General features: G+C 42.3%; 1 protein-coding gene across 1 annotated transcript in view; it reads left to right on the plus strand.

Moving 5' to 3' along the window:
- The first annotated feature begins 653 nt into the window (after positions 1-653).
- The window catches only part of LOC136624333 (zinc finger protein 585A-like), a 37,521-nt gene continuing 11,444 nt past the window's right edge, over positions 654-26,730 (plus strand). The window contains exons 1-7 of the mRNA XM_066598266.1: positions 654-1,236; positions 1,606-1,785; positions 1,875-1,998; positions 2,081-2,145; positions 2,516-2,618; positions 4,135-5,760; positions 6,218-6,222. Coding sequence (XP_066454363.1) covers positions 1,159-1,236; positions 1,606-1,785; positions 1,875-1,998; positions 2,081-2,145; positions 2,516-2,618; positions 4,135-5,760; positions 6,218-6,222 — 2,181 coding nt within the window. The 5' untranslated portion in view covers positions 654-1,158. The remainder of the gene's footprint in view (positions 1,237-1,605; positions 1,786-1,874; positions 1,999-2,080; positions 2,146-2,515; positions 2,619-4,134; positions 5,761-6,217; positions 6,223-26,730) is intronic.

Below are 26,730 nucleotides of genomic sequence, written 5' to 3' on the forward strand. Positions count from 1 at the left end.
CATGAATGCATGAATGGGTGTGTGAGTGTTTTTAGCCTCTGATTGGTCAGGGCTTTGACCAATCAGAGGCAGATCATTCAGCAGGCGGGGATTTTAAAGCCCCGCCGGCTGAATAGTGCCGAGAAGCAGTTCAGGAGAACTGACAGCGGCCGCGGCTGGACTCTGGCTGCAGCGGAAAGGTGAGTAAACAATTTTTTTAAATTTTAACACATTTTAGGATGAATTGCCGGGAAGGGTTTACATATTTAACCCCTTCCCGACAATACACCCCGCGCACGCCGGCAGCCCATTGCTTTCAATGGAGCGGCTGTATTGCCGCTCCATTGAATTCAATGGGCAAGCATCGTTCTTCTCTGCCACAGCTGTTACAGCTGTGGCAGAGAAGAATGATTTGTCTTCTATATGTTTTCAATGGGGTCGGCGCTGCTGCCGCCGGCCACCTTGAGCGCATATACAGAAGAGAACAGGAATCGCAGATCGCAGATAGGTGCGATCTGCGATTTTTTGTTCTATAATTTATCGGACGAGCGCATAAAAAGCGCTCATGTGTCCGATACCATTGCAAAGCAATGGTTTTAAAAAATCGCCGGACGCATGCGCATGCGCAAATCGCGGCTAAAAACGCCCGTCTGACTAAGGCCTTAGGCTGTATTCACACGAGTGCAAATCTTGCGCAAGTTCTGTGTGTTGCAAGATGCACAAAACTCGTGCAAATGTGAACTCCATTCTTTTCAATGGAGTCATTCCCATGAGCAATGCTCCGAGGTAAAACGTAGCTGCATGTCCTATGTTTTTCCCCTCGAAACAGATTGCCTATTATTTTCAATAAGACAGTAAAACACCGCATGCAAATGCAGTATGATGTTTTCCACTGAAGTCAAGGAGAAACCCTTGCCGATCCTCTGACCCACACGAAACAAATGCCGGAGGATCACAGATTTGCAGAAACATTGCGGGGCACTTTTGCATGAAAAATGCCTCGCATTGGCGTGAAAAACACACATTGGTGAGCATGATATTGGACCGTATGAATGTATCCTTATTCATAGCAGTAATCCAGAGATTTGGGGTGGCTTACTTTGTCTCATCTTCTCTCCATTCAGGATCCTTGGCTGATATCTTCTATATCAGATAATATTCCTGATTGACCCGACAAGGATGGATGGGCAAAGGGACAAGATGGCGGAGAGTATATTCACCCTCACCCTAGAGATACTCTTCCAGCTTACAGGAGAGGTGAGAGATTCCGAGGATGATGTCACGTTCCATCATTCTTATCTCTGTCAGTCTCTGGTCACATCTACGGCAGAGGGTTTACTGCCGATTCATCATAAATGCCGGGAAAGTAATAGAGCCGGTTGTTCTGGTAGAATGACAGAAACCCAACAGATCTACTATAAGGCAATTAGAGGTTGTTGGGGGTCATTATTGTCTGTCATCTAACAGAACCAAAACTCTGATCATTATGTTCTTCTGTGACTGAGTAGAACAACGGAGATGATGAACACGTGAGGAGAATCTTAATAATTGTAGGCCATAACTGGAGACATGAAGGACTCTGGAATGTCTGCAGGGATATTTATGGCTGTATCTCCCCATAAACAGGATTACACGGTAGTGAAGAAGACTTCTAGTGATGGCTGTCAGGCCCCGGTGTCTGATGGATGGGGAAGACCCCTGACCCCAATCACAGGGCCTCCACCTCACCCCCTGATACCTGAGGAGATCAATGAGCAGAAGATCCTAGAACTCACCAACAAGATGATTGAGCTGCTGACTGGAGAGGTGACGCTGCTGGGAGTGCTGGGACATTATACAGTAACGCTATGGCGGTATAACGTGTCTGGGTGATGACAGTATCATTGTGTTGTCAGGTTCCTATAAGGTGTCAGGACGTCACTGTCTATTTCTCCATGGAGGAGTGGGAGTATTTAGAAGGACACAAGGATCTGTACAAGGACATCATGATGGAGGACCACCAGCCCCCCCCATCACCAGGTAATAGACAGGACTAAATCCACACGGCCTTTATTATTTGTATGTAGAGAATGAATTCAGTGGCTATCTGTGTTTTCTGCAGGTAGATCCAGTAAGAGAACAGCAGCGGAGAGATGTCCCCGGCCTCTTCTTCCACAGGATGATCAGGTAGATGGAGAGAAGGTCTTATGAAATCTCCCCTCTGATCTGTAGGACGGCTGGGAAGGTCTTACTTTCAGTCTTATTATATGATTGATACTTGTGTAATGAGAAAGCTGGAGATGGCGGGATTACAGCCGACCGCAGACATTAGATCTCCGCATCTTATCACTATTTTCTGGTTCTGGAGACTTCTGGTTGGAATAAAGAAGCAACAGGTTGCAGTTATACAGGAGACCTGCAGCTATTTGGCCCAGATCACTACTGCTGTCATGTCATTCCGGCTCCTCATACTAATTAATGACCTTTTCTGGCCATATAAAACCTTCCACACGACTTCTTCAACCGTGTGATGACTTTTACCATATTTATTTCACAGCTGGTGAATCCGGATGAAGATATGATCCCTATTGATGCTACAGAGACACATGTGAGGGGGGATCAGCTGTGTAAGGAGGAGATCCCTACAGATGACCCCCCAGGTGAGACTACATGTAGAGAAGAGTCTGTGTTGTCCGGGTTTTCAGCTGTATTTTCCCTTATTCAGCCAAAGAGTATGTTAAGCATTTTTTTCATTATTCGCTACTCAAAAAAATTAAGGAAGCATTTCAATCACATGAAGTGTAAAACTTTTAGTCTCGCACATGGAGAATCCAAAAAGTTATTTTTTAATCTATGTTAAAAAAACGGACACAACCCAGAGAAAGAATGTGCACCCTATGACGCTTTTCGAACCAATCTTAGTCTTTAATCATAATATATGTGAATCTTCCCTGAACAACAATTGCTGACAATTACATCATACAATCACAGATCCGTGGGCGGCCCATGTACCAGCAATCTAGTAAAATACCTGCATACACAAATAATACCGTGTTGCAGGAAATTAATTGAGACTGGGGTTGTATCACTGGATTGGTGCATTGGAAATGTGGTTCTAATATACAAAAAAAGGGTCAAGAAGAGAGCCTGGTAACTACAGGCCGGTAAGTCTCACTTTAATAATTGGAAAAATGTTCAAGGGGCTTCTGAGAGATGGCATCCTGGAATACCTCAAGGAAAACAACGGTATAACTCTTCATCAGTATGGACCTGGGAAAGTCTATTGATCTCCTATATCTGGATTTCTCTAAAGCATGTGACACCATGCCGCATAATAGGCTGATATATAAAATGAGACAGCTCAGTCTGAGCGAAAACGTGTGTATCTGGGTAAAGAACTGGCCCTGAGATAGAAAGCAGAGGGTGGTTGTTAATTGGTCATACTCCGATTGGGCTACCATTGCTAGTGGGGTGCCACAGGGTTCAGTACTAGGCCCCATTCTGTTCAATATATCAACGACCTGATAGAGGGGCTGCACAGTAAAACGTCAATATTTGCAAACAATGCAAAATTATACAATATAATTAATACAACAGAGGACAATGTGCGGCTACAAATGGACCTAGATAAGCTGGGGGCTTAGGTAGAACAATAGCAAATGAAGTTAAACATTGATAAATGTAAGGTTATGCACATGGGCAGGAGAAAGGGATGTCACCAATATACACTTCAGTAGTTTGGGCTGTGTGTTGATGAATCAGTCAGTCATTCAGTCAGGACATTTCATTTTATATGTACAAATGTCATAAATAGAGATGAGCGAGTATACTCGCTAAGGGCAATTACTCGAGCGAGCATTGCCTTTAGCGAGTACCTGCCCGCTCGGGAGCAAAGATTCGGCTGCCGGCGGCGGGCGGGGAGAGCGGGGAGGAACGGAGCGGAGATTTCTCTCTCCCTCTCTCCCCTCCGCCCCCCTTGTTAACTGCCGCAACTCACCTGTCACCCGCGCCGGCAACCGAACCTTCTCTGCCGAGCGGGGAGATACTCGCTAAGGACAATGGACAAGGCTCGATCGAGCAATTGTCCTTAGCGAGTATACTCGCTCATCTCTAGTCATAAACTATCAGTATAATTGTAATGTTCAAAAACATTAAAATCTGTTTTATTCTTGGCAGATGACGACACCAGGAGCTCAGAGGGATATTTGATATCAACGGATTGTAAAGTGGAAGATCCTGGTGCCATACAGGATACATATGAAGAGCCTGCCATTATCTCAGATATACCCTCAGTCCTTCACAGCAAAGATCTATCCTCTAGTTCTTCTAAACAGGTTCCATCTTCTGATTCATCACAGACTGCTAAGCAAAATAAAATTTACAGGACGGATGTTGACCATCAAAGAATTCACACAGAAGAGAAGCAATATTCATGTTCTGATTGTGGGAAGTATTTTAAACGGAAAGGATATCTTGTTAAACATCAGAAAATTCACTCAGGGGAAAGCCTATTTTCATGTTCGGAATGTGGAAAATCTTTCACACGTAGATCTGTTCTTATTACACATGAAAGAATTCACACAGGAGAGAAGCCCTTTTCATGTTCAGAATGTGGGAAATCTTTTAGAGTGAAATCACGTCTTGATGTACATCAGAGAATTCACACAGGAGAGAAGCCATTTTCATGTTCAGAATGTGGTAGATGTTTTAAAGAAACAACGACTCTTTTACAACATCAGAGAATTCACACGGGGGAGAGGCCATATCCATGCTCTGAATGTGGGAAATGTTTTAAGAGTAAATCAGATCTCGTTAAACATCAGAGGCTTCACACAGGGGAGAGGCCATTTTCATGCTCAGAATGTGGGAAATGTTTTAACATTAAAGCAGATCTCGTTAAACATCAGAGAATTCACACGGGGGAGAAGCCATATTCATGTTCTGAATGTGGGAAATGTTTTAAGCAGAAAGTAAATCTTGTTCAACATCAGAATATTCATACAGGGGAGAGGCTATTTTCATGTTCGGAATGTGGGAAATGTTTTAAGCAGAAAGTAAATCTTGTTCAACATCAGAATATTCACACAGGGGAGGGGCTATTTTCATGTTCGGAATGTGGAAAATCTTTCACACGTAGATCTGTTCTTATTACACATGCTGGAATTCACTCAGGGGAGAAGCCATTTTCATGTTCGAAATGTGGAAAATGTTTTAAGCAGAAATCACATCTTGTTAAACATCAGAGGATTCACACAGGGGAGATGCCATTTTCATGTTCTGAATGTGGGAAATGTTTTAAGCAGAAAGTACATCTTGTTAAACATCAGTATATTCACACAGGGGAGAGGCCATTTTCATGTTCTGAATGTGGGAAATCTTTCACACAGAAATATGCTCTTATTACACATGCTAGAATTCACACAGGGGAGAAGCCATTTTCATGTTCTGAATGTGGGAAATGTTTTAACAATAAATTGGATCTTGTTAAACATCAGAGGATTCACACAGGGGAGAGGCCATTTTCATGTTCTGAATGTGGGAAATGTTTTAAGCAGAAAGTAACTCTTGTTAAACATCAGAATATTCACACAAGGGAGAGGCCATTTTCATGTTCTGAATGTGGGAAATCTTTCACACAGAAATCTGCTCTTATTACACATGCGAGAATTCACTCAGGGGAGAAGCCATTTTCATGTTCTGAATGTGGGAAATGTTTTACGCAGAAAGCAACTCTTGTTAAACATCAGAATATTCACACAAGGGAGAGGCCATTTTCATGTTCGGAATGTGGGAAATGTTTTAGCCTGAAATCATATCTTACTGTACATCAGAGAATTCACACAGGGGAAAAGCCATTTTCATGTTCTGATTGTGGGGGATGTTTTAACCAAAAATCAAGTCTTGAGGAACATCAGAGAAGTCACCCAAGGAAGAAACTATTTTGATATTCTGAATGTTTGGAATATTTTTATTGGAAGTCAAATCCTATTGACTATTAAAAAGCTCAAATGGGAAAATCTATATTACGGTTTTGAATTTGGCAAATCTCATCCATTAAACAGCAAATAACTTATCAGGCAGTAAGCCATTTTCTTTTATTTAATTGATAAATAACCACTGTGGTTCACCTTTGAGGTACAGGGCAACCCACCAGACTTATATATGGCGTCACCAATAGGCTGCTAGTCAGTATGGTGCACTACATGTACCAGAAGGTCTGACACCCTGCATTTACTACTCTATGTAGGAGTATTGGGAGGTTGTGTGAGTGGCCGTTTCATCACTGTCCTCCACAGGTGTAATTTACTCCCTAAGGATGGATTCACATGAAGGTATATCGGCTCGGTTTTCACGCTGAGCTGATATACGTCGTCCTCATCTGAAGGGGGGGGGGGAGGCTGGAAGAGCCAGGAGCAGGAACTGAGCTCCCGCCCCCTCTCTGCCACCTCTCCGCCACTCTGCACTATTTGAAATGAAAGGACGGGGGTGAAGCTAAGTTCCGTGAATTAGCCCCGCCCCACCTCTCCCCATTGCAAATAGTGCAGAGGGGCAGAGAAGAGGCAGAGAGGGGCGGGAGCTCAGTTCCTGCTCCTGGCTCTTCCAGCCTCCCCCCACCCCTGCAGATGAGGTCGACGTGTATCGGCTCGGCGTGAAAACCGAGCCGTTATATGTTCGTGTGAATCCAGCCTAAGGGTGACTACCCACTACAGTTCTTTTTCACTGCGTAATTTGCAGCGTTTCTTTTCTCCAGGGGTCTATGGGACTTGTAATGTTAAAATTGCATCACGCAAAATCGTGTTTTCTTGGTAAATTGCGATTTTGCCGCCATGCATTTTTAACATTAGAAAGCCCCATCGACACCTGGAAAGAAAAAACGCAGCAAATTTGCAAACGCTAGTGGGTAGTCCCCCTCATTTGGTAGTTTGGCTGTCTGCATGCTGAGGGATAGGTGGTGTACATGCCAGCCCTCCCGTATCAGTAAGTATATGGCCGTTCTCAAAGGTTGTTTGTCTGCTTTTAGATTTCCCTTTCAGTGATACTTTTATTAATAAATACTACTAAGAAATCCAACATTAAGTCAAAGCAAAATTACATGTAATACAAGATGATTAAGATGATTAAGTCAACTAGAACTCAGATGGCACATCTATACTGTACAATAAGAATAATATAGACTATTTCACATTAATATATAAACTTGTTACCAATCACTAATAAATGTGTAAAACCTTACATGCTTGTGATAGGGATAAATCCATGTTACGTTAATATGCTGTGGGGCTCCAAATCAGAGGTGGTTATGGCAGCCACCATGAGAAAGCAATAGACACAGGCATCACGGTCGTGTCTTAGAGCAATCTGAGTTTATTGTGTACTTTGTCTTTCTTATACAAAAAATAGTAGGCGTATCAGAGGTTGAACTGCTTTACAGAGGTCGACCTGTTTTACTGGTACATAATTTTGTCTTCTCTATAAACAATGCTTTATTTGTTTGTATGTAGACATCGTGTCTGGTATCCTGATTATCATCACACTCTACATTAACAAAGCATTCCATACAACCTTTTGATCAGTGTAACGAGATAAACAAGCTCTTGGAGACATGATGGACGCTTAAGATTACACCTGTACTTAATGTAATTAAGTACTAAGCTAAATGTACGAGCATTTAGCAGACCTTTTCATAGGACACAGAATAGAGTGTACAATTTAGGCCTACAGCCTCCGGAAACGTATATTACAGATGGATGAAATGTATACATATATAAGTTTTCATGTTCATAACCCTCACAGTCCCCCATTTTGAAACAGTCCATCTTGAAAAGAGCCTTTGTAGTGGTACTATCAAGGGTGCTAAGCCACCCCTGCCGGTCTTTCTATCCTCTTCGCCAGATCCCCACTGTTGTTGCTCTTTTACGTATGACTGTTTTAACGATATCGTAGAGGGGGCGATTCCAGATAATTTGCTTGTCTCCGTATCCCACAGAATGTCCATAAATTGCAAACACTCAAAAGAATGAACAAAAGAAACAGTATTAGTAAAGGGTGAAACATAAAATCCATCATCTTTCCTGCAATAGGTGACCATTCAGTAAAAATATCATACCAGTTATACTCTGTGTCTACCTGGATCTCAATACCTAGGCTGACTAGCTTATCTCCTACCCATACATTTTTCTAATTCCATAAGGGAGAGGTTAGTAACATCCAAATGCATTTAAAGGTGTTCAGTATCTATCATTAGTCTTACAATTCTACCCAAGGATACTGTCAGAGTTGACATAGGGATAGTATCTGGGTACCAGTAGTACCTTAATGTTGCTTCAGCATCTGACAAAAATGTGTAAGTTTCTGTAAATCTATGTATCACCGATATGTTCTGTATACATCCAGACAATGGAGTGGTGAGATTATACATACTGGTGGTTCCAGTTCGGTTGGCAACAAAGAATATATACATATTGGGGGCCAACTTCTATCAGCATATAGAAGAAGCAGGTAACACCGTCCAATCACATATGCTGATTGAAGGCTGCTGGAAACATGGCTCATATGCGGCTGTACTCCGTCCGCATGCTAGGCCATCCAGTGTTTTTTTTTTCACAGTTCTCTATACCATGGGTTTTATTTTCACTATAAATCATCATACCTGTGAACTTGGGCAACCAATATTGTAAAGCATATAGAGGCGGTCCGAACACCACAGGTAGTACTAGAGACTTACACATCAGGCTTGTGTCCTTTACATCATAAAGTCATTTCCCCAGTGCTATACTCATCAGAGCATTCTACACCATCAGCCCCAGGCCGTATCCAGGATGCTACTGGAATTACATTATTGAGAATATTTCTCCACAATTTTTCATTATTTGTCATCACATCTGACCGCTTTATCCTTCTCGTGAATCATATATACATATTGCAGGCTACATTGTGTATAGTTCATGAATTTACTCATATTTACAAACAAATCCTTTTAAACCGCAAAACCAGATTAAAAAGCGTTAATACATCCTTATCATATCCTAATGCAAGACATCGGGGGAGGAACAAGGAAGGCATGCATTGTGCCTGAACATTTATCAATCTAGAAACATCCTGTCCTACCCCAGCCATTTTATTCTTCATCACCTCTAAATCTATAGGGTTCAGAACCCCTACACCTGTACCAATTCCCCCTAATAGGGTATCATACCATTTTCGTTTTCCTCTGGTGCAGGGTTTCATTGCCTGAAGAGAAATATTATAATGCACAATTGTTTTCTGGCTCTTTGTGGATGATAAGGGGGTGTCAAATGCCTGGGAGTTACCCAGGGCAGACATGAAGTGTTGCATTATTTCACCTGTGAAATGTGTACCTCTATCTGACTCGATTACCTCTGGTACCCCGTATCTGCAGATTACCTTATTCATGAGCTTCTTTTCGGTTACCTGCTCATTTACTTTTGTAACAGGGTACGCCTCCAACCTGAAAAACATCAACAACAAGCACATATTCATACTTCCCAACACGTGGGAGCTGAATGTTGTCAATTTGCAATCCCTGAAATGGGTAGAGTGGTCCTGGCAAGTGCCTTTGTGGTCAATTTACTTCTACCCTGTTGCTTACGGCATAGCTCATGCAAAACTGGACAAATGATGTAGCAGCTACAAAGAACCCAGGGGGCAACCCTTTCTCTCTCAAGCGTAGGTAACATAGCTGCCTTCGATAGGTGAGTCTTTCCATGGATCAGCTGGGCCATCATGGGGTACAGGGATCGTGGTAGGCAAGTTACTGACTGTTTGCCATACGCTACCCTGTTCTACTGCTCTCATATTAGTCCATTTATCTTTTTCTTCTTTGCTGGCTTGTGACTGTAATGTCTTTAGTACATCAATGTTCAAATTTTTATCAAAGTCCAAATCATAGTCTCTGACTTGTGCGGTCAGTATCTTCTTTTCTTCTTTCTTCCACGGCTTGAGGGCCGCTGTCTGCGCTGAAGTCTGCTAGGGCGTTGCCTTTTGCTTCTGCACTGTTGGCTTTAGTATGAGCTTTCACCTTCAGGATTGCTACTTTGTCTGGTAGGAGTAGGGCTTTCATAAGGTTCTGTACTGCTACACCATTCTCAATGGGTTGTCCTACAGAAGTTTAAAAATGTCTGGCCTTCCATATTGGGCCGTAACCATGATCTATGCCGAATACATACCAGGAGTCAGTGTAAATGGTTACCTTCTGTCACTCTACACGCCTCAGTGAGGGCCTTCAGTTCCGCTTCTTGTACCGAGACATGCGGAGGCATTCTGCTTTTAGAGATCTTGTTGTGTGAACATCTGGTGTGGAGTCGTCAATCACCCTGGTACCATCTATAAAATACAACTCAAAATATGTATTAACAAGGGGTTTCAATAACTCTTTAAAACTTAAACTTTCTTGTTGCATCAATGCTAGACAATCATGCTGATATTCTATTCCAAATAGATCACGTTCTTATTTGCAAAAAAATTTTTAAAAATAGCTGATCTGTAGTACATAGATCACCTATGCATCCCCCTCCCCCATTTGATCACCTATGCCTCCCCCTCCCCCATTTGAAACAGGATACTCGATTGGAAGAAGAGTAGCCGGGTTCACCATTGAAAAGAAATATTAAAGGGGGGGCATGAGCAAAGCACATTGCAACCTTATTTGACGAGCTAGAGACAGATGTTTAGGTTGTACTTGAGTGAGTATACTCTGGATGTCATGAGGGGTGAGAACCACTAGGGGGGGTAGTTCAGGACCAACTCAGAAGACTTGTCAACCATTGCTTGTACTGCTGCTACCGCACGGACACAGGAGGGGGCTCCTCAGGCTATCGGATCCAATCTCATGGAGTAATACCCAAGTGGCCGTGGACGTCCTCCATGTTTTTGCGTCAATACTGCTGTCGCATGAAAGGCCAGGGACGGCAGTATGAGACAAGTCCCAAAAAGGTGCGAAGCTTTGGCAGCAGAAGAAGATACAGAAATGGCTTGAACTGCAGCCCTGCGTCGTTCTGTGAGATGTCTGCCTTCTTGAGCTAGACAACAACCTTTTGTTTACAAAGCTGTAATTTTTCCTTTTTAAGCCTTGCAGCCATTTTCTGCTAAAAAAATTTTAGAAGAGAAATGGGTGCAGATTGACATGTTTTCATATCCTCAGCACAAAGCTGGAAAGTCATTAACATATTGCAACAGCACAGTCCCCTCAGGCGGAGTCCAAGCCTGCAGGACAGTTACATAAATGCCCTTTTGTCTGAAAAAGGGCCGGAGATTCAGACTGTCTCCACTCTGGCTTATTATCTATGACCTTAGGGATTCCAATAGACCTTCTACAAAGGCCATACTAAGTACATGTTTGCCCATCTTTTCTATGCCCCTATACCCCAGATCTGACTAATGTTGTTGAAGGCGGGCATAGAATTGTTTTACACTTTCTTCCTTCTCTTTTTGTGATATTAGAAAGAGACAAGGAGGATTCTCTCAATTTTTTTTTCTTTTTCCCCAATGTTTCAGACAAATTAAAAATATTTTACCACTTCTCAATTCTCTATGTTTAATTTTATCCCAATCTGTGCCACAATAGTTTTTCACATAATTTTAGATTATAGTTCCCGCTGCCTTCCCTGTTTTACATATACTCCTGCATCTCCTCCTTGTCCTCCTTCTCATGCTTTCACTCACTAGCCTAGGATCTAGTGAGCATAGGCATAACCGGTTTGCACCGAGGAGCACCGCAAGCAGGGCAGCTCTCTCTCCAATCCGGGTTCTGTTGTCCACAATGCCAGCAGGTCCATCCCTCCAGTCCAATGTTTGACCTTGGAGTGGATGACTTGGCATAGGGTGAGGAGGAGACGGTTGGAATTGAGATGAAGGAGGGGGTGGAGGTGAAAGAGGGAACTGACCCCACAATGAGAGAACATTATATACCTGTGCTTTGAATTCTTTTCTCATTTCATTTTTAGCTATTGAACAGTATATATATATTACAACATACTTCCTGTGTAGCCAAATATAACCAATTCTTAATTCAGATTTCTTTGCAAAGACAAGTAGGTCTTCTAAAGCCCAGTACTCCACCCTTTGAAATGTATCTTATCTTCTGTAGAACACAGAAACTTCTCCAGACAAATAGCTGTATAACTGGTTCCACTGCCTGTGACCATCTTCTATTGTGCAAATAACCTGGGCTGGCTATTCAAAATGAACTTAGAGTGTAATACACTTGCCCCCACCTTACAAAAACTGCAAATTCACACTCACTAAAAGGGGTTTTATTCATTCCTATACGGACTGATAATATGTGAAGTAGAAATTGGGATTGCATTTACTGTACACCAGACTTCCAATAATGAGCGAATTATGTATAGATAAGAAAAACTCTTAGTACCGCGGTTTTTACACAATTTGCTCAGAATAGGCTACCCAATGACAAACACAATACAACTTATGCCCATTTCTACCCACATACTGATATTCACCACACTGCGACCACTCAGCGGCCAATATATTATAGGGGGCTTTATTCCACCCTGGCATAATTAACAATTCATCGGACACGTCTTTGTTCTTAGCTACCGACATTTTCGTACTATTTCGGATTTTCTTAAACGGCGACATTTTCACACTATGCCAGATTATCACAAGAAATTCTTCAACTATCAGTTTATCAAAATTTTCCTTTAAAACAAACTAGTGTATTACTCTCTGCGTAATCCTGTTCACAGCGCCATTAATATATATTGCTGCAAGGAGCAAGACTTAGTTCAAATTACGCTTTAAAGAGAGTTAGACACTATAAAAGGTTCATACTGTAGTTGATTGGGACCCCAACAAGTGGGATGGGGACCAACACTCATCTTGCCAATTTCCCCAGCCATCCTTCACACCTTATCCTCTTTACCAGCAGTATGGACAATGGCTGGCGGTTTATGTACACCAAGAGGCTTATAATTTTTATTCTTTCACACACATAAAACAATTGTTTGTTTCACAATTTTTCTGTGCAGTCTTCCGCACCTTATCCTCTTTACCAGCAGTATGGACAATGGCTGGCGGTTTATATACACCAAGAGGCTTATTATTTTTTTTTATTTTCTTTATACACTCTTCAAATAAAATACTGTTGTTAATTGGAAATGAGATACACTTTAAATAGAACTTTTGCTATTAATTTGACTAAAGTACTTATCAGGTGTTTCAAGTACACAATTATCTCATATTAATATCTTAATTCAATAATATTCAAATTAACACAACTCAATATTTTTGAATTCCACATATTCCACGAATCTGTATATACATATATACACTGTGGTAATCCTGGGCTATTATCTCACACAACTAGTCTCAGGAATAAAATTAGATGCCCCTCCTTTGGTCACTCCATTTGTTCAAGTGAGAGACTTAACATGGAGTCTAAGAGTGACCTTCACTCTATACATTACCACAATATACATATATATACACCAACATCCACTTAAAATGGAGACACACTTTTCACCTAGGCTGGACTGTGTGTAGGGTGGAGCAAGACCTGTTCCTATTGTTCTTCCCTCCCATCTCCTTACATCACCTAGCTCCACCCCCTGTGGTCTGGCTCAGCATTTGGTCATTTTTGCTTCATTTCGTTTCTGGTTACCGGACAGTATACACCATATAACACAGTCTAACTCTCATACAGGTCCTTCCATTTATACACACACATAAAGACAAAAACATTCGCATGTCAGTTACTACTTTTTTAAGTGTCAGTACTTCCTCACTTGTCTAAAAGTGTCGGTACTTCCCAACCCTGCTTATTTCCCCCCGTCTCAACTACTTCTCTTATACCTATAAGAGGCTCCCATCAGGGATTTTATCCCCTGAAAATTTTAGGCTTCCCTGGTACAATTTATACCATGCCTTCCAGAGATCGGCAAGAGGGTTTCATATTCTGTACTTCCTCACCCTGCATATTCTGTACACTGACCATGCAAAGTAACAAATAAAGACAATAACAGTTAAACACCCGCACAGCATATTCAGCCCACCATATGAATTCTTAAAAAGCTTGAAGATTTATAAGAGGCATGCACTTCTTACCCCTCGGACAGGAAAGGAGCAGCCAGGAAGCACGGATAGATTGTGGCAAGATAAAACCTTACCTTACTGCGCAGTTTTTGTCAATCCGTGGTTCCGAGTGGCTCCTTATCCCATCTGGGTCCGGGGGGGGGGGGGGTTCGAGGTGTAGGTGGTCCTCTTGTTCCATCAAGCCCCGCGTTCGGGCGCCAATTACTGATAGGGATAAATCCATGTTACGTTAATATGCTGTGGGGCTCCAAATCAGAGGTGGTTATGGCAGCCACCATGAGAAAGCAATAGACACAGGCATCACGGTCGTGTCTTAGAGCAATCTGAGTTTATTGTGTACTTTGTCTTTCTTATACAAAAAATAGTAGGCGTATCAGAGGTTGAACTGCTTTACAGAGGTCGACCTGTTTTACTGGTACATAATTTTGTCTTCTCTATAAACAATGCTTTATTTGTTTGTATGTAGACATCGTGTCTGGTATCCTGATTATCATCACACTCTACATTAACAAAGCATTCCATACAACCTTTTGATCAGTGTAACGAGATAAACAAGCTCTTGGAGACATGATGGACGCTTAAGATTACACCTGTACTTAATGTAATTAAGTACTAAGCTAAATGTACGAGCATTTAGCAGACCTTTTCATAGGACACAGAATAGAGTGTACAATTTAGGCCTACAGCCTCCGGAAACGTATATTACAGATGGATGAAATGTATACATATATAAGTTTTCATGTTCATAACCCTCACACTTGTGTTCTATAAATGGTAAGCTATCACCTCAGACCTCTGGAGATGAGAGGGGGCAGGGAGGTGTTATGTGTAGAAATAGTGAGCAGAGAAATGTAAGGATCCAGGACTTTGTGGGACTAGTTGGTACAAATATATTACTATAGACTACAGAGTCTCCCCTCCATCCATCTCATCACTGTAATTATGTGTATCACAATATACAGGCATGATGTTTCCACTGCTCCTCATCAGGAACAGCCATCAGTAATACCCCAGGGGCAGATGATGCTGGAGGTGGCCACCTTACAAAGAAGATTAACTCAGTCCAGAAGGTACAAATTCTGGAACTGGACCATTTTAGCAGCATGAGTTCAGCGCCGTCTTCTGTTATCAATGACATTGTGATGTAGGAACTCTACCGAGGCTAAAAAGGCCTAAAAGTGTGAAGAAACTGATTGAGTTCCAGGTGCATCCAATTCAGAGTCACTTTACTGCTGCAAAGGCCGTAATACAAAACTAATCTCTCTGGAAGATTCTCCTCGCTCATTACACCATGAGATAGTCAGCAGATGCAGCACCTGGTGTGAACCTATAAAAGAGTCAGCTGGGCTCTGTAGTTCCACCATCAAAAGGAAACACATTGAGGTCTCCTGTGCGGATCACCTACCCTGAAGATGTGTAGAACACACAGGAGCCATGTGCCAGGTATCGGGGGAAGAGAGGGTAATTATACTACACGGAGAAAACATGAAGCTCATCAGAATAACAACCATGTAGGACATCGGTCTACTGCCTGATCCTGGGTCTGACCCTGCTGGCTTCCTCTTCAGTGCAGGATCCTGGTCATCGTGTTTCCTGTTGGTGATGGAACTGCAGAGCCCAGCTGTAGAGAGATCTTATAATACAGATAATTGAGCGCCCCAGTAATATTTGGGGTTTGAGGCAGCATCGATGCACAATGTATATTTGGATAAATATATCTTTAGCTGCAGGGGAAATATTTGTTTCATCAGCTCTGCTCTCTCCCTGCTATGGGGAAATCCTGAAGCCCTGCGGGGCTTCTTCTTTCCTCCTGGAGCAGCTGATCTAGTGAATGGGCAAATTTCGGGTCTTCTGCACATGAAAAATTGCCTGTTTACATGAGTTTTAGCACAGTATAGGCACAATTTTTTGCACACCTATACTGCACTAAAACAGCGCTCGTGTGAACAAGGCCTAAGTGTGCGGTCCAACACATCAGCAGAATAGTCAGCAGAACTGATATAACTATTCCCATCACCATCATGAAATAAAATGGCAAAATCCTCCCAGTGATTCCCCTCGCACTCCAATATCATTTATGGTAGTTTGTGCGATTTAGTAGCAGATGGTCAATATTAAGGTCCGTGTTTCTGACAACTGGTAAAATACGTGTTTAATTATCTGTTCAATAGATTATTTTTGCCAAGTTTCTATTTCATGAGCGCCCTGGGTAGGTTTCACAATACATACAAACTTTGATCCCCCTTAGGGCTAATGCCCACGACTGGATTTGTGGCACATGAAACATGGCAGTGTTACACCGCAGCTATTAGGTTGTATTGAACCCAATAGCTCAATGTTCCAAATAGGACTGGGGTTATTTCACGCTGTGGCATGTCCTATTTGCCGCGGGAACACGAGTGGCCGACTTCCATTGTAGCACAGTGGAAGTATAGTGTGAATACACTTCACCGGCCGCATCACATGACACTGCCGGCGTTTCATGCGAGACTTGCAAAGCAGATCTGGGAGGTGAGTATGGGGTCTTTGGGGGGGCGCCGTGACAGACTCTGCTGCGGTATTCTGCACGGCCGTGGGCATTAGGCCTTGGGGAATGAATTTTAAAAACTCCTTTCTTAGTGGATCTCTACGTTATACAGAGAAGCTGCGTGCCAAATTACATGTTTCTGACTCCAGTAGTTTCGGCTCTGCGGTGATGTACTGTATGCGTCAGTCATTCTATATATATATATATATATATATATATATATACAGGAGAGGTACACAGGGTGCTGACAGTTTATTGTTTCCTGCTTGTTGGGTTCTATAGTAGATTGGGAAAGTAATCAATAAAACATTGTGAGGGTATTACACACTGCAATACGCCACTGCAGTGAATGGTGGGCACAAATACGTCAGGAGTATGCAGGAAACCTGCTTATCTGTACATCATTTCAGTGAGCCGGTCTACAGTCTACGGTATATTTTGCATGCGCAAATATGCAGTGCATTTTTGCACCTAAAAAATACATTACACACATATATTATCTATATATATAAAGCTGAAAGCCCTCACTGACTCACTCACTGACTCACTGACTCACTGACTCACTGACTGACTGACTGACTCGCCAAAAGTTCTCCAACTTCCCGATGTCGTAGAAACATGAAATTTGGCACAAGCATAGATTATCTCCAAAATAGGAAAAGTAATTGGGTCCCAACTCGATTATTCAATTCTAGCGCAAAAGAATTGGCGTCGAAATTTTACGTACATAATCTAAATCTGTCACTTCCCAATGCCTTAGAAACTTAAAATTTGGCACGGGCATTGATTATGACATAAATAGGAAAAGCTAATGGGTCCCAACTCGATTATTCAATTCTATGCACAAAAGAATTAGCGTCCAAATTTTACGTACAGAATCTAATTTTCTCACTTTCCGGTGTCATAGAAACAGGAAATTTGGCACAAGCATTGATTATGTCATAAATAGGAAAAGTTCATAGGTCCCAACTCGATTATTCAATTCTATGCGCAAAAGAATTGGCGTCAAAATTTTACGTGCGGAAGGTAATTTGTGCACTTTCCGGTGTCATAGAAACAGGAAATTTGGCACAAGCATTGATTATGTCATAAATAAGAAAAGCTAATGGGTCCCAACTCCATTATTCAATTTTATGCGCAAAAGAATTAGCGTCCAAATTTTACGTGCGGAATGTAATTTTTTCACTTTTCGGTGTCCTAGAAACGTGAAATTTGGCACGAGCATTGATTATGTCATACATAGGAAAAGCTAATGGGTCCCAACTAGATTATTCAATTCTAGCGCAAAAGAATTGGCGACGAAATTTTACGTGCGGACGGTAATTTTTTCACTTTCCAGTATCATAGAAACAGGAAACTTGGCACGAGCATTGATTATGTCATAGATAGGAAAAGCTAATGGGTCCCAACTCCATTATTCAATTTTATGCGCAAAAGAATTGGCGTCGAAATTTTACGTACGGAATGTAATTTTTTCACTTTACGGTGTCATAGAAACGAGGAATTTGGCACGAGCATTGATTATGTCATAAATAGGAAAAGCTAATGGGTCCCAACTCGATTATTCAATTCTAGCGCAAAAGAATTGGCGCCGAAATTTTACGTGCGGAAGGTAATTTTTTCACTTTCCAGTATCATAGAAACAGGAAACTTGGCACGAGCATTGATTATGTCATAGATAAGAAAAGCTAATGGGTCCCAACTCCATTATTCAATTTTATGCGCAAAAGAATTGGCGTCGAAATTTTACGTACGGAATGTAATTTTTTCACTTTATGGTCTCATAGAAACGGGAAATTTGGCACAAGCATTGATTATGTCATACATAGGAAAAGCTAATGGGTCCCAACTCGATTATTAAATTCTAGTGCAAAAGAATTGGCTTCGAAATTTTACATGCGGAATGTAATTTTTTCACTTTCCGGAGTCATAGAAACAGGAAATTTGGCACGAGCATTGATTATGTCATAAACAGGAAAAGCTAATGGGTCCCAACTCCATTATTTAATTCTATGCGCAAAAGAATTAGCGTCCAAATTTTACGTACGGAATGTAATTTTTTCACTTTCCAGTGTCATAGAAACGTATTACCGCTTTGGCAGCGTCCCACAGCAACAAAGCCGCTATTAAGGGATTAACTTTCTTTATCGACCAGGCTGCAGTGGATGCATCGCCCAGCCAATATAATAGTGTCCCAACTCTATTACCATCAGTCCATATGTCAGACTAACCATTTCAGGGACTGCAGAGGACTGCATACAGCCAACAGAGGTTGGTATCTTGGAGTTTATACTAATAGCTAATGAAACTCTAAAACGTTATGCCACCTATTGTATAGTCAGTAACAGAGTAGAATGTACTTACGAACTTGTCAGGTGCAAACATAGAAAATTGTCCAAATAGTAGATAAGCAAACTAGTGCCCGCCACATCTCTCACCACCCACTCCAAAACCAAACTGAAGGTTGACAACCCATAGACAAACACTGATCAGCCAAATATGACCGATATCCTTAATCAACACAGACCTAAAGCTGATGGCAAAAATTATGGCCACCTGCCTAGCCAATATTATGCCCAAATTAATTTCCCCATTGCAAGCAGGTTTTACAAAAGGACGATCGGCCATTATGAACATACGGAAAATTCTGACATTAGATAACATTAAATTACATCCTTTATCCCACCCTTCTCCGGCCCTTCTCACAATAGACGCGGAGGAAGACCTTTGCTAATGTCTTGTGGCCATGGCTAAAAACAGTAATGGACAAAATAGGCTTTAAAGGCCCCTTCTGCTCCTATTTGTGGAACTTGTATTCCACCCCACAAGCACAAATCTACACACCAGGTTTTCTCTCTCCTAGGTTTCCTCTACAAAAGGGTACCAGGCAGGGCATATGCTATTTGCCGATGACATCCTGATAGCACTGGGCTGACCACTCACTGATTTACCTCAAGTTTTTGATTTATTAAGAGCCTTTGGGGAAAAATCGGGTTTTAAAGTTAATACTACTAAATGTGACCTGCTAGATATCTCTCCCAGAGGTGGACTGGCAGACACAGCCCTCAAAAATTACCCAGTAAATATAGCAAAAAACAGCATTAAATACTTGGGAATACACATAGGTAAAAGACCAGAATCCCTCTACTCACTAAACTATCCCCCACTAATACAGAAGATAATTAAAGAACTGAATAAATGAAGTAACCTGCCACTTTCATTCTTGGGCAGATGCCATCTAAATAAAATGGTTAGTTTCCCAAGGCTTCTATCCCCACTACAGACAATCCCCCTTCTACTACAAAGACGGGATTTAGGAAAACTATACACAGCACTCACATCCTTTATATGGTCAAGGAAACGACCGCGTATCACCCTAAAAAAACTGATGCTTCCTAAGGGTGAAGGTGGCTTAAATTTCCCAGATATCCGCATGTACAATGTAGCCAGCCTCATGAGAAACTCTATAGATTGGATAAGGGGATCTAATAATTTCTCCAATATCGATCTGGAGACAGAACTACTCAGCCCATGGAGCCTAAATGCCCTCTTGCATACAAGCTTCTCCAACCTTCCTAAAGAGAGTAAACATTCGATCATGGCTAGAGATACCATAGCAGCATGGAAGATAGCCCGTAAGATGTATGCCTTACCATTCAAAATATCCAAACATATCGACCTATGGAACCATCCTGAAAAGTCCAACATCTTATACACCCAGAAACTCCTAGATATATGAGCTTCAAGGAATTGGGTGAAAAATATAACCTACCTACAACCCATTTTCTCCCATATGCACAAATGAAAAACTTCCTACGGAATAGGCTAACTGACATTTCAAAAGAGGCAATACTCAACTCTATAGATATCCTAATCCAAAACTGTACCTATAAACAATCAATTTCAGTATTATATACTAAGTTCAGGAAAGCATGGGTCAAAGAGAATGGCTCGAATTTGTTTAAAAGATGGATAAGTGACCTACAGGATCCAGAGATATTTGAGGGTATAATCAAGAGCTGGAACTCTGTGAGAAGGGCGGTATCAAACGAAAGATGGCGGGAAACATATTTTAAGATAATCCACAGAGCGATTTATGAGTTCAACATACCTCAGAACCCAAATGGTCCAGCAAGACTACAAGTATGCCCAAAATGTGCCTTACCCAACTCAGATTTTTTACACGGCATTTGGCACTGCCCTAAAATCAAATCATTTTGGGTGGAGACCCAAAAAATAATACAAGACATTGGAGGCCAATTCCTGCAGCTATCACCACAGACATTCGTACTCCACCAACTACCAGAACAGGCTAAGAAAACCACAATGACCCATACCATACTTCTAATTAGTAAAAGGTGCCTTCTAAATAACTGGCTACAAGCCAAATCCCCAGGGATAGAAGAGGTAATATACCAGCTAAAACATCTCTTAAAAATGGAAAAAATTGAGATAGAACGGAGATTGGAATCCCAAACCTCAAAATTCTTCAAAAAATGGAGGGAATTTATAGAAAAATTTCTTATCCCAGCGAAATCAAAGAATGTATGACGCAATTTGCTAACACAACATGGTACTACAGTCAAAAAGATTTGAACAGTCTGGGATCACTGGAAATATCGTGACTGATCTGAAAGGAACATACTCGCCGGGATTTAGTTCGCGGATTAGATTAGTTGATGGTTAATATTAGCATTGAATTTCAATGTGTGTTTCAATACGTTAATAACTGTTACCATATTTGGGAGAAAGAGTTTTACCAAAATAAGAAAGGACCATACATGGGTTGGAGGCAAAATAATTGGGAAGATTACAGAGAGAAATACGCATATGACAGTACCTAAACAATGTAATATCACTGTAAAAGAAATGTATATCATGCAAAACTCTGTATAGATTTTCTTAAAACATCTGCCATGTATGTATCCATTGAAAATGCTAATAAAAATAAGTTTAATAATAGTGGCATTGGCTTTTGATTTTAAAATTATGGTGTTGAAGGACATGACAACATTTCAGTTGACCAAGTCCTGAAGGGCTTCAGATCGGGTAAGGTTAAATAGTAAATCAAGGCGAGTTTCTTTTCAGTTGTTGGAATGGCTGGGAGCTACATTAGAGGGTATTTGTTACTATGTTTGAGGTAGTTTTATTTCGCTTGGCTTTTTCGTTAGCTGGGGGAGATCTTTGGGAGAATGATGTAATCTCCTTTGGTGATCGCATTGAAATTTAGGTTTGAGAAAACAATCATGAAATGCGTCCAGTATTGGGAATTTTGTACCGCTATGCGGCTTGTGCTTTGTGTGGGCGTTCACTGTTTTTTGCCAACATGTGGCCACTGTATTTAGCAGCCATGCGGCTGCGGCTAGTTTTCTATAGAAGTTTTTTTTTCGGAGTTCCTCCAAGGCCAACCGGACGTGGTTACGATGTTCTTTCAAATTGTCCGAAAAAATAAGGATGTCATCAAGGTGGGCCACCACAAATTGATCCAATAGGTCTCAAAATACATTGTTAATAAAATGTTGGAAGGTGGCAGGAGCATTACACAGTCAGAACAGCATGACTAGATATTCAAAGTGTCCATATCTTGTTCTGAAAGCCGTTTTCCATTCACCCCTGGGGTGGATCCGCACTTGATTATATGCACCTCCGAGGTCCAATTTAGTAAAGATCTTTACTGCCCGCAGCCTCTTTAGCAGTTCTGGAATTAACGGGAGAGGATAGTGATTCTTAGTAGTCATCTTGTTAAGATCACGATATGCATGGTCAAAGAGTAGAATCTTTCTTTTTAACGAAGAAAATAGATGCTTCCGCCAAGGAGGAAGAGTGCCACATGAAGCACCTTTTAAGACCTTCATCCAAATATTCCTGAAGGCCTTTTAATTCTGGTTCAGAAAGATTGTAGATATGCCAAAACAGAATAGAAGATCCAGGGAGCAGCTCAATAGACAATCATGTGGCCAATGAGGGCGCAGCTGATCAGAGTTCTATTTGCTGCAGACATCGTTGAACGACTAGTATTGTGGTCGCAAATTCTTGTTTTCTAGGGGAGCACTCTTGGGGTCTTGACCCTGACTGGGCGTGGGCAGTTTGGATTGACAATTCTTCTTACAACGCTCTGAGGGGAAGTGATAATTCTTGATTCTCAGTTGATGGCCGGGTTGTGAGTTGAGAACCAAGAGATTCATAGGATGACTGGAAATTTTGAACAGGGGATAAGAGAAAAATGGATCATCTAATGATGATCTGGCTCTATGTGAATATCCACTTCACTTGTCTCCTGAGTAACGGGCCCAAAACCAGTGGGGATCCATCCACCGTTTCTATGTGAACGGGTTCTGTTTTATCTTTGGTTGCAATATGGTTGTCAAAAGCATATTGGCAGTCCATGAATTTCCTCTTGCTCCTTAATCTAACATGGCAACATGACAGTGCCTATGATGTTGCGGCTCCCCATAGTTATCTTGATAGGGATAAGGAAGTGGGGGGATGGATTGTCTTTTTGGCCAATGGATGGGATGGCTGGCAGAGCAGTATCCGGTCTTTTCGGGATTGCAGGGGGAATTATGGTCTTATCATGCGTTAAAGCTATGGTCCTCTGAAACTTATTAGGGTAGTTCATAGTATAATGGCTAGACCCTCTGCAATACAGGCATAAATTCTCAGAGTGGTGCCTCTCTTTCTCTGCCATTGAGAAGTTTATGGATAGTGTCAATCTGCATCCGTCCTTGGTGGGTGGACTGAACAAATAGGATGGGTGGTATCCGAATAACTGTAACTTCTCCTTTCTTTCTCTTTGCACAGCGGTTGGATGCATCGAACACTTGATCTATAGGCAAGATGAAGGTGCGAAGGTTATCAAGGAAGGTGCTGTCATTTTCCACATAAGGAGAGGCCCAAGCAAATACTTCACCTTCCAGCGGGTTAATAATAAACATCACCTTTTTTCGGCCATTGGTAAACTGCACGGGTCTCATGTGGAAGTAAATGTGGCATTAGTTGAGAAATCTCTGTATCAGCAGCGGTCCCCATCAAATCTGGATGGTATGCGCACATCAGCATCTAAATTGTATAACTCATCTACCTCTTTTTTTTAATGCCGAAACGTTCGCCTGATACATGCCACAGAACTCTTGTCATTCCATGACTTGTTTCCTTAGGTGGCTACAATCGACTTAATTGTGGGCATGTTTATTCTGTCATGAGTCTAGCGCAGGACTGGAATCTCGTGTTGTGGCCACTTACTGGAGGGTAGTGTGGTCCAGGATTAGCCGAGGTCTGGTACACAAGATGGTGGTGCAATACAGCAGGTTTAGGCAGAAGAATAGTCAGGTGGTATAACCGAGGTCTGGTACACAAGATGGCGGTGCAGTACAGCGGGTTTAGGCAGAATAGTCAGGCAGTATAGCCGAGCTCTCACACACAGGATGGCGGTGCAGTACAGCGGATTTAGGCAGAAGAATAGTCAGGTGGGATAGCCGAGGTCTGGTACACAGGAACAGTCTTCTCTAGTAGGGAGCAGGTAAAGATGGAGCAGGTTTATAGGCTGAGGTACTGAGCACAATAAACACACAAGGCAGTAGGAAAGGGAGCCAGGTTTATATAGGAGACTAATTGGGGAAGTACAAGACACGGGGTGGACTAGACAGGGAAGACACGGAGCCAAGACAAGGAACGGGGAACACAAGAGTAGGAATCCAGGGAGCTATCCTGCATGATGAATAGCTCAGTATGAAGGGCTGCGGCTCGGGGTGCAGGAGGTGGCAGGTCCTGACACATGGCAGCCATGGGGCTCCTAATTAATATGGCATGGTGAGAGGCATCATGGGAGGTGGAGCAGTAGTGGAGGACCCACTGGTCTGCTTGTTGCTGCTTGTATCAGACATGATTATATGCCGCCACAGACAGCTCAAACAGACACAATGGCAGCGTCACATATGTGGAATAAAACTGAAGAGAGGTGACAGGAGAACGGCGGGAATGCTGGGAGAATTCTAGTAGTGATAACCGATCGCAATGATAACTAATCAATATTTAGGGCTCTCTACATGTACATTACACACATATATATAGTAACATAGTATGTTGGGCTGAATGAAGACAATGCCCATCTAGTTCAGCCTGTTTCAACCTTCCCACCACCCTGTTGGTCCAGAGGAAGGCAAAAATAATCCCAACAAGCCAATTGAGCTCATTTAGAGGAAAAAAATCCTTCCTAACTTCATAATGGCAGCCAGAGTAATCCCTGGATCAAGATTTGAAATTCCTACCTGACTCCATGTAAGGAGAATCTATGTGTTTATCAAAGAGAAGACCCTCCCAGATTTCGTATAGAAGTCTGGACCCAGGAGAAATACAAATCACACCAGCCTGTGCGGTATCAGATGATTTCTAATTTATTCTAAGGTGCATGCAGTTTATATACCATAAATGACATCACAGGAAAAGTACATACCTCCAAGATTAATAAGAATACATGATAGGCTGAAACGTAAATGATTAACATAAGTTACTTTTTTTAAGTTGTTACTATAACATACAATGAGACCGTTATGAATTCAGTGAAAAGGAGTGCAGGAGGGGGTCTGAGAGACTGTCTTATCTCCTGTCTGTCTGTCCCAGCACCATGCACAGCTATAGAAAGCTTTTGTTTAACCCCTTCACTACTTATACTAGCATCATGCTATATTCTTCTAGTCTACAATCTAATAAAAGAACAATTAAGTGATACATTGATCTACAATTTTCTTAACACTCCAAGGCCTGGATCAACAGCCCGCTGGTCATCTAATGTCTATATCCTGTAATATCATAGCACTCTAGAAACACGACTAGTTCTCTCTTAAACTTCTCTATGGATTTTGCCATCACCACATCCTCAGGCAGAGAGTTCCACAGTCTCACTGCTCTTACGATAAAGAACCCCTTTCTATGTTGGTGATGAAACCTGCTTTCTTCTAGACGTAGCGGATGCCCCCTTGTTACCGTCGCAGTACTGGGTATAAACAGATCCTGGGAGAGATCCTTGTATTGTTCCTCATGTGTTTATACATAGTTATTTGGTCGCCCCTTAGCCGTCTTTTTTCCAGAGTAAATAATCCCAATTTTGATGCCTCTCTGGGTATTCCAGGCCCTTCATTCCATGCATTAGCTTAGTTACCCTTCATTGAACCCCCTCCAGCACTGTAACATCTTTTCTAACCACCGGTGACCAGAACTGTGCGCAGTATTCCATGTGAGGCCTGACAAGTGCCTTATATAGTGGGAGGATAATGTTCTCGTCCTTCGCCCCTATACGTCTTTTAACGCACCTCAAGACATTACTTGATTTTCCAGCAGCTGACTGGCATTGGTTGCATCTCCCTTTGTGTACATTATACACATATATAGCTCCCACTGTCTCACACACGCGCTTGGTTCTGTACTTCCGTCCCACACATGTACTTGGCTTTGCTCCTCCATTTCACACACGTGCTCAGCTCCGCTCCTCCATCTCACACTCACTCGGCCCTGTTCCCCCATCTCGCACACACTCCGCTTCGCTCCTCCGCCTCACACACACTCGGCACTGCTCCTCCGTCTCACACATGCTCGGCTCCACTCCATCCACTCTCTGAATACATCCTCCCACAGCAGAGTCCTGCATTCACTGAGCGGAGAGACCTGGTCATGTGACCCCCTTGTCTCCTCCCACACACTGATCACATGATGGTGACATCATCACAGGTCCTGTAAGCACAGAACAACCACGTGGCTCCTGTCCGACTGCAGCTGGAGGTATGTGGGGGTCACAGCTTCCCCTTGTAGAGACCCCGGGGAGGTGCAGGAGATTAGCGGCCATGTAACGCTCCTCTGGGGAGTCTGGGATGTACATAGGAGATGGTACAAGGCCTCTGCAGCGCCCCCTATTGGCAGGCCTGTAACATGACTGGGAATAGAAGCCTCCGGAAGGCAGAGAACATCTCCAGCTACAATCAGGATTATTTGGCCTCCACTACAAATTCGCTTTCTACAATCCGTACAAAATCCCCCCAGAAGGATATAAATAAGTGACACAACTGATAGAACGAGCGCTTTCCCCAAATCCCCACAAAATGCCCCTTTTTCTGCCTCCTGCGGCCCCAGAATCCCCCATGAGGTCTTTAGTCCTGGGAGCCCCTTCTGCTGAGCGGCTGCAG

This window comes from Eleutherodactylus coqui, chromosome 4 (assembly GCF_035609145.1).
Source record: "Eleutherodactylus coqui strain aEleCoq1 chromosome 4, aEleCoq1.hap1, whole genome shotgun sequence".
Classification (NCBI taxonomy): domain Eukaryota; kingdom Metazoa; phylum Chordata; class Amphibia; order Anura; family Eleutherodactylidae; genus Eleutherodactylus; species Eleutherodactylus coqui.